The sequence below is a fragment of the Toxoplasma gondii genome, chromosome XI (assembly GCF_000006565.2).
Source record: "Toxoplasma gondii ME49 chromosome XI, whole genome shotgun sequence".
Lineage (NCBI taxonomy): Eukaryota > Apicomplexa > Conoidasida > Eucoccidiorida > Sarcocystidae > Toxoplasma > Toxoplasma gondii.
Genome location: NC_031479.1, coordinates 6,130,550 through 6,138,531, shown reverse-complemented (window position 1 = coordinate 6,138,531; position 7,982 = coordinate 6,130,550). Strand labels below are relative to the sequence as shown.

The following is a 7,982-nucleotide window of genomic DNA, read 5'->3' as shown; positions in this document are numbered from 1 at the left end:
ATTAATGAACACTTACATGCATGCGCGCGAAGTGGAGGATGTTCGACCTCCACCTGATGGTGCCTCTTCATCATTAGGTTACGAGTGACGAGAGCCTGGGGCACCGATAGTAGCTTTCATCTCTGCTCTCTCACACTGTTCCTGTCTGTCAAATTCTCCAGCCGATTCACACCACTTGTGCCAGCGGTACGTCTCACAGGCCACAGGCGGCAGACTCTCAGAGCGTAGGTGGAGTTTTGGCCACGCAGCTCTTTACGAGTTCACGGCAGAGTTTTGGCAAGGCAAGTAGATTAGAAAAAGGAAGATGTACAGTGCAACAAAATGGTCCAGGTTTTTTCGTCACTGTTACACTGCGTGTTTCCCGGTTCAGTGTGCCAGGACATCACGTCTAAGTTGATTATCCTTGACGGTAACAACGGAATCGGCATATTCCTCGAAATGCGCAGGCTCTGTTTGGGGCAGGCTGAAGTCACGCTCAACCTTGCCATATATATTTGAGGACGAGCACAACTAGATTAGGTTTGTTCAGCTTGTAGTACCTGTCCCGTGCACATGGTGCTGGCGGCCGCAGGATGAGCCCCTCGCCAACAAAGCATAATGTTGTACGGCTTGAAAAAGTACCCGCTGTTCGCTTCGAATTTCCTTTAGCAACGTACTCATGGTAGAACTGCTTGCAGCACTACCAGCATAAACAGCTGGATCTGCTACTCCTGTAATTGATGAGACTCGGAGTGAAGAAAGGCGTCACAGCGCGATTACGCAATGTCATGTAAAGGCCGTAGGGCATACTAAGAATGCACAGCAAGAGGACTCTGTTTCAAATCAGCAAGAGCCTACCGGAAGCGTTGATTTGCCTAATTGAATGTTTACCACAGTAGCGTTCGAGAGGACAGCTAGTCAAGGCTTTTGTCTTGATATTGTCCGTGGGTTCGTGTCTGACTAGGTGTGTTCGATTTGGAGTGGGGGTGAAAATCAAGAACTGAGCGCAGCGCAGTTTCGTGCCGACGAGAGAATATTCTCGCACTTGAACCAAAACCAACTTCGGCGCTGGCAGCAAGTTGTTGGTTTCAGCGTCACTTGGGTACAAAATCCAGGCATTCCTCCGCAGATGCGTCGTAAGCATCGCTAAGGAATGGTATCATGACGGCAGAGTCGCTTTCGTGTAGGCTGGAAATGACACTGAATCACAAAGGACTTTTTAAGCACTCGTTTTATAGCATACTGTCGTAACGGAGCTAAGACACGCTCCAGCTTGCCTAGCGCAGATGTATGTGTCACTCTGAGGCCGCCTGTCGTAAGATGTGTTACAGATGCTCGTACAATCTGTCGCGGGCCGACCTACGAGCTTTCATCGTTGAACAGCTGGAGAAGAGTACGTTTTCTGTGTCCTCAGTTTTCTAGATCGCCGCGGGAACACGCCTTTTGTACATTGTCTCGAGTGTGTTTATTGATCTTTTTTCTCCGTTCGTTTTGTGTTTTGCATTTTGCGCAACATTCGATTTGTAGACAAGTTACCAGCTACTGCGGAAAGCAGACAGTCCTTATCGTCTGTGTACCAATAGCTGTGTGGTCAGAGGGCTGTGAATCTTCCCTGAATATACTAACATTCCACACGACGACAAGATGACACGATTTGTAAGAAGAAAATTTCCCCCTCTTTTGCTTGTTCTCTGGATATTGACGGCGGTTGCTCCATCGGTTCGGAAGAGAGCTAGAGGAGAGCCTGGAACACACTTTGGGAATTTCGTGTTTACTAGAGCTGCCGAGTCCACTGAAGAGGAGGCCCAGCAACCTCATCTCAGCACGCTGATGCCGCGACCTACAGCAGAACAGACCTCACTTGGGACAGAACCCACACGGAAGCGCTCCGCTGAGAGGGGTAATCTAAGAGCAACCGACAATTTGATTGGCCTCGCAGCCGCAGGGCAGGAAGCCGATGCACAGTTGTTTTTTAAGGATCAAGCGAAAAAATTGGGACCCTTCAGGAGTAGGTCAGCCGAAGCACTCGGGAGAGAGGACAGTGTAGGAGCAGGTTCGCTTCTTGGAGTACCTCATACGGACCAGCGAAGTGGTGCCGGCAGCAGTCAGCCGTTGCCATCGGATAAAGAACAGAATGGCGAACTTCCTGCTGATTCAGCGTCAGTGGAAGATGCTTCTGACATGGGCTCATTCGATAGCAACGAAAGGGCAAAACCTCCGGAGGTTAATGTTTCGCAGGTGTGGGTGCAGGACTCTCCCCAAGATTATATTGCCGAAGGAAGTCCTGGTAGCAAGTTCGACACTTCACACCTCAGGGCCATCACTGAATCGCTGGAAGAGCTGAAAGCCTGGCTGTTTCGCAGAATTAATGAGCTCGATACAGATATATTGGCTCAGCAACAAATTCGGAACAGTACCCAGCAGTGGGCTGCTGATCTCCAGCAGCTTATTGGCACCCATCCTTGTGTTAGACTTTGGGAGACGGAGTTTGATTAGTATTCCGTTTTATTCACAGAGGAAAACACTTCTGGCGGCTTGCTCCAGTGAATTTCCGCCACTGAAGCTTTCTAATGTAAGATGGACAGCCCCTGCAGGTTCTTGTCACTTGGAGCCGGTGGACGAATGCTTTCACACACCTCGTTGTCAAAATCCAATGCAGTAATAAGTCGGAGTACAGTTTTGAATTGAGAAGTAGCTCTTGTCCGAGAGAGACTTCTTTGTTAGGCAGCCATCGATTGTCAACACTGAACCGTATGACTGTCTATTTTTGAGTGGCCGTTTGTGTAGTTGGGCACATGTCATTCTCTGGTGCAAGGCATTCTTTTGATAGCGAGTTTGTTGTCACTCATAGATGCAGAAGCCCCAATCGCTTTTTCTCTGTCATCAGTAGTTGTATGCTGAATCAACAGTGGGCAAGCACTGTTGGTTGTGCCCTCTTCATCTATTGCACCACGGTCATCTTGTTCCCATGGCGGACCTTATGTACCGTGCATGACTCTTCCACGTTTTAATTTTCGCCGACTAAGGCTTTAGCCACTTTTAACTCCCAAGCTTTACGGTCATGTCCTCTGGAGTTCACGAAAAATGTATACTTGATCAAACTAGTAGCGTTCAAATACACTTTACGGCACGATATGAGTGTTGATTCTCTCGATACGAGATGGACCCTGTCGCAAAGAAGACCAGAGCTGATGGCTGTCGGCCGCATGTCCGCAACCTCATCTTACGGTTTCCTGTAATGGAACATCACTACCTGTGTGGCAGAACTTCAGTTACGCCGACAGAGCCAGTGTTGAACGACACTGTTGTCTCAACCAACAAATTCGTTGACTACATGCTGCAAGCATGTTTTCGAAGTGTGAATAAATACGTTTCCAGAGTTCATGGCTTTTTCCATCCACCGAGGATGAGTCTGCAGCCCAGGCGGTGCAGCAGCAATTTCCGCGCCCTCTCTTATGCGTTTACAAGCGGTAGTGGCTTTCCCTGCGAACCTCATCCCACAAAGAAGCCCGATCTGTTGTGCAGATTGGTATTTGCTCCCCCGAAAGTCTCTACTGCATGGCGTTTCGTTTGACCCCCTGAAGCAAACCCGTATTTAAAACCAGATGCAATAGGAGGTGGCAGTGGAGACGAGACACCTGCTACTCAACTGTATGTAGCCATTGGCGATTAGGACAGTAACGTTCGACTATCGAATCTCGTAAGACTGCCATCAGATCGAGGGGCAGCACATACGGGGAGCCTTCCACATCTTCTTTGCAAATTGAAGAACAAACCTACGGAGACAGACTACGTGAAGAACTCACGTTGCTGTTACGTCGGTGATTGTCTGTAAAGGGAGTTTAGCAATCCCCTCTGTTCAAGACAGTCAATGAAACAGATGAATTTTTTGACTGTCCCACCACCAAAAGATGACACCGTCACCAGCGGTGAAAAAACTTTCTGTTATTCCCTGAATTGCAGTACCTTGTATCTGTTCAATGCACGACAGACGCCTACGTACTGCCGGCCACAGGATGCATAACGCCCACACACTACGCAGGCGGCAGAGCGTTCCCGAGACGGGAAACACCTTCCCTTTGCACGCTAACAGACTCTCGTCGATCGAAACTGCAGTCAGTGTTGGTCTCCGCCTCATCGTCTTCTTCTTGGAGAGGTGGTGGAATGCTGACGCCCACGACCCTTTCTGCCTTCGCTGCGGCGGCAGTGGATTCAGCTGATCGCAGGATATATCGAGCGTTCGAACTGCCTCGCTGCAGTAGAACATCGGAAAGGACTCCAGGAAGCACCATCTGGTCACCTGCATGCGTGCTGATCTCCGCATTCTTCCTCTGCACTTTTTGCAGGGTTATCGTTTGGTGAGTGAGGACAGCGGTGCTGATACTCACCAAAAGAAGAACCACGATTTGGCCTAAACTCACTCGGTGCAAAGTCACGTCCACGTAGTACTGCTCGAAGCCGTAAACACGAGTACAGAGCGCAGCAAGCACAGTGGATGCTAGCGCCAACGCGATCAAGGAAGTAAGCAAGTAGGAAGCCGGCCTTCGGTCAGCATGAGCGAAGATGCTGCAGAGAGTCAAGAAAAGTGCCACGACCCCGGCAGGTGCATTATCAAAGACGAAGCTTGTCAGGGCAAAGACCGCCTGCATGCCTATGAGTCCAGCAAGCACCTCTCTCACGAGCCGAACTCTCCAGATGCGCCGATCGATATCCTGAAGGCGCAACCACTCCGCCTCATTTTTCGTTTTCTCTCCGGTGAGGTCACTAACAGGGATCCACGTGCTGGCATGCGCCAGACGATGCTCAGCACCTCTGTCTGCTGGAGTGGCGAATGACGGCCTTAACAAGGGGCTCAACTGTTGGGACTCGGGATCGGCCGGGGCAGCTTCCAGGATGCCGGAAGAAGCCACAGGTTGCTCGGAGTTGTTTGAAAGGTCTTGCATCAAGTGGTGCTGTGATGGGAAACTGCCAGAGCTCCGGCCACTCTCGTGCCGGGGAGCTGGAAAGAGCGATTGACTTACGTGGGAGGTTGAACCAGATACACAGCGATTAGCCTCAATGGCGCTGCTGCACCGGCTATCTGCTTCAGAGCCTCGCGCGCTGATTCCAGTTTGCTGTTCTGTAGTAGGCTGGCGGGAATCCTCTTGTCTTACACAGCTGCTCGTTGAGTAGACTAGGGAATCGGACGATATCGTACATGAGAGGAATCCTGGTCGCGGGTGGATACCTGATGAGTTGTCGCGGATTTCGTCCCCGCCTAAGAAAACGCCAGAGCTTTTTTTGTCGTTTTCTGATGAGGTCTCGTGGATTTCGTCCGCCCCTGGGAAGATGGCGGCGTCTTTTCTGTCGACATCGTCCTTCCCAGCACTAAAAATCGCGTCGCCACGAGATTCAGAAGAGGGGATCTGTGCATCGGGAAACGGATCTGGAACAGCGGATCGATCAGATACGATTCTCTCCGCTGACAATGAGCCTTCAGACAGGTAGACAAGGTTCCCCTGACCATCACCGGTATCCTTCCGTACCACGTTGGATCCAGAGGTCGGAGCTAGAAGCCCAGGAACATTCGTTTCTGGGCGGTCTGCAGGATGAAGGAAAATCGATTCCTTCTCACGAGCAGAGTACTCTTCCTCTCCTTTGCCATCCATGACAGCAACAACAGAAGAACGGGCCAGGGACCGCGGGAACCCCGACTCAGCACTCAAATGATAAATCAGAATGTGGGATTTAAACTTGTTCCACTTGGTGACGGCTGAGCAAAAACCATGCACGTACCTTTCTGAAAAGATGAATACTGGCCGAAATAAGAGGAAAACAACGGCAGCGAGTAGGCAGGTCTCTATGCGGGTTCTGTCAATAGTACGTGAGTCCCTCTATTTTCTGAGTCTCCATGTCTACTTTTCGCCAGCAGTATTTGCTAGTTGCATAAACACCGTTGCCATACAGAAAAAAGGGAGATCCTTCCACGAAAACGGATCTCTTCCACCTGCAGCTTGAGCCCCGCAATGTGCCTGTTGCAAGACACTCTCGGCCCTTAACCATCGTCATTTTCCCCGCCTCTCGAGTGTCGGCAGCTAGCCGGAAGTTACCTACCGTCCAAGACGTTGCCTTCCGAAGGGAGGAACAATATCTGACCAGAGCCGCACAAAATTCTCATGATGAACGGAATTGTTTTTCGCTGGTATGACATTTAAAATTGAGATTGCAGTAAGACAAGTCGTGGGGCAGTTTGGTAAGAGACTTGGTGTACTATATCGTGCATACCCGGTACTCGTTGACCCCTAGCAGCACCGACGTCCACCGTGAACAAGAAGCACGTCCACGGAAAAAAAGGTTCAGAATCGGGCTTACCAACACGCCATCCTTTGTCTAAACCTTACAACATGATATGTCAGACTCAACCAAGGCTGGAACAACGCAGCCTTGCGGCTTAGCTGTCAACTACTTGGTGAAGTGTTGCTACACCAAAGTCAGGGTTATGTGCAACAGGACTGTTGACCGTTAACGATGAGGCCTCTCCTGCGTCGAAACACACGATGAATCATTCACGCATCCTTCACCAGTTCCGTGAGACGTATTTATGCATGACCAAAGCGTCATCCTCAACCCTCGGTCGTCCAATTTTGCTCCAGAGCGGATGAGGGAGTATGAGATACGAGCTGGAGGGGCGTCTGCAAACGCTCGCGTCTCTCGCCTTGCCAGGGATAAAGAATATCCAGGGCATTCTGCGTCACTACCGTCTACACTTCACCGAGAAAGAAGATGTCTGTTCTGTGTTTAAAGTCTAGTGTCGTCTGTCACCTGCGTCCACTTGCTGCCTAACAGGAAGTGAACCCCCGAAAGACCGGTGTTTGTCATTGGGGGAAGACGGGGGCAGATATACCAGAATGGCAATTTTGATGGGAAAGAAGTCCATCCTCTCACTGTCGGGCCCACATCCTGGGGCACGTGGACAGCCAGAAAGCAACTTCCTGACGGTCTTGCAGTGGAAAGTACGGGAACCATCTTAAAATAACCGGGATGGTTTCTCTTGGCATTTCCAGCAGCGATCGCGTTCGGTCCGGGTCTGCCAAGATCCGCAACTGCTGGTAGAATCGGCTGAATATGTCGATTGTGACCGCGCTTAAACAGCTTAGAAGTGCCACAGACAGTTTCTGCAACCTATATATATGCATGCATATATATATATATATATATATATATACATACACATGGAAAGAAAGAAAGAACCAGCTCTTCCTCACATGTACGTTCATCGGGGGTCGATGCTCGTGAAGGCAGGGGGAGTTGGATGCAAAGTAAACCGAAAGCGGAGAGTATGCTTTTCATATTGATGAGATTGAAACCCTGTTTTTCGTTTGAGAGCTTCATTTCCGCGAACTTGGTGTCGGAGGATCACTGAACACCTGACTTCACCTCGGCATTGTTGTGAGAAGTCAACTCCTCACAACCGACCTTCAATGGCCGCTTACTGTCCTCCTATCACATTGTTCTAAATGAATGCGCCCTTCAAAGTAACAAAAAAGGACAACAGCAAAAAGTTTATGAGCTTTTGTTGTGTCACCTCTTCAGGCACACCGAGAGTCATGAGCCTTAGCCACACGCTGGTGCCTTGTTCGTAGCCTGGTACTGTGATTCAAGTTAACGTGAGTTGTGTGTAGGCATTTGCACGGCCAGAAACGCGAAATATCTGAGATTGCCCCTCGCGCGAAAGCAGGCAGTTCATTGACTCGTGACACAATAAGGGCATGAGCCTCCATTTAACTCTTCTCATGGGCATCCAGGTGAAGGAATACAAACCAGGAGAGAAGATAAGACCCCTCATGCTGTATCTGGTACCAGTATTAATCGAATAGCGGCAGCAGCGTCAAGCACTACTTATAAGCGTCGTATATCGAACACGGCAGCCGCTTGCAGTGAGTCAGGTGACGCGCATGGGTAACGGCGTGCGCGAGGTCTATCCCGCTTGTTTGACCTTTTGAAAGACCAAGAATCCACTTCCG

At 50.0% G+C, this 7,982-nt stretch overlaps 1 protein-coding gene across 1 annotated transcript; it reads right to left on the bottom strand.

Annotated features, from left to right (window-relative positions):
* Window positions 1-3,027: 3,027 nt before the first annotated feature.
* TGME49_216460 (hypothetical protein) lies at window positions 3,028-6,936 on the bottom strand. The gene is made up of 2 exons (XM_002370915.2): window positions 6,073-6,936; window positions 3,028-5,731 (listed from the first exon to the last, which is right to left on the bottom strand). Exons 1-2 carry the CDS (start codon window positions 6,167-6,169, stop codon window positions 4,014-4,016), a joined length of 1,815 nt encoding a protein of 604 aa, XP_002370956.1. The 5' UTR covers window positions 6,170-6,936; the 3' UTR covers window positions 3,028-4,013.
* Window positions 6,937-7,982: the final 1,046 nt, after the last annotated feature.

Coding starts and splice junctions, on each gene's coding strand:
- TGME49_216460 (XM_002370915.2), bottom strand. CDS start 6,169: ATGTCATACCAGCGAAAAACAATTCCGTTCATCATGAGAATTTTGTGC. Junction 5,732..6,072: donor GGAAGGCAACGTCTTGGACG/GTAGGTAACTTC, acceptor GTTTTTGCTCAG/CCGTCACCAAGTGGAACAAG.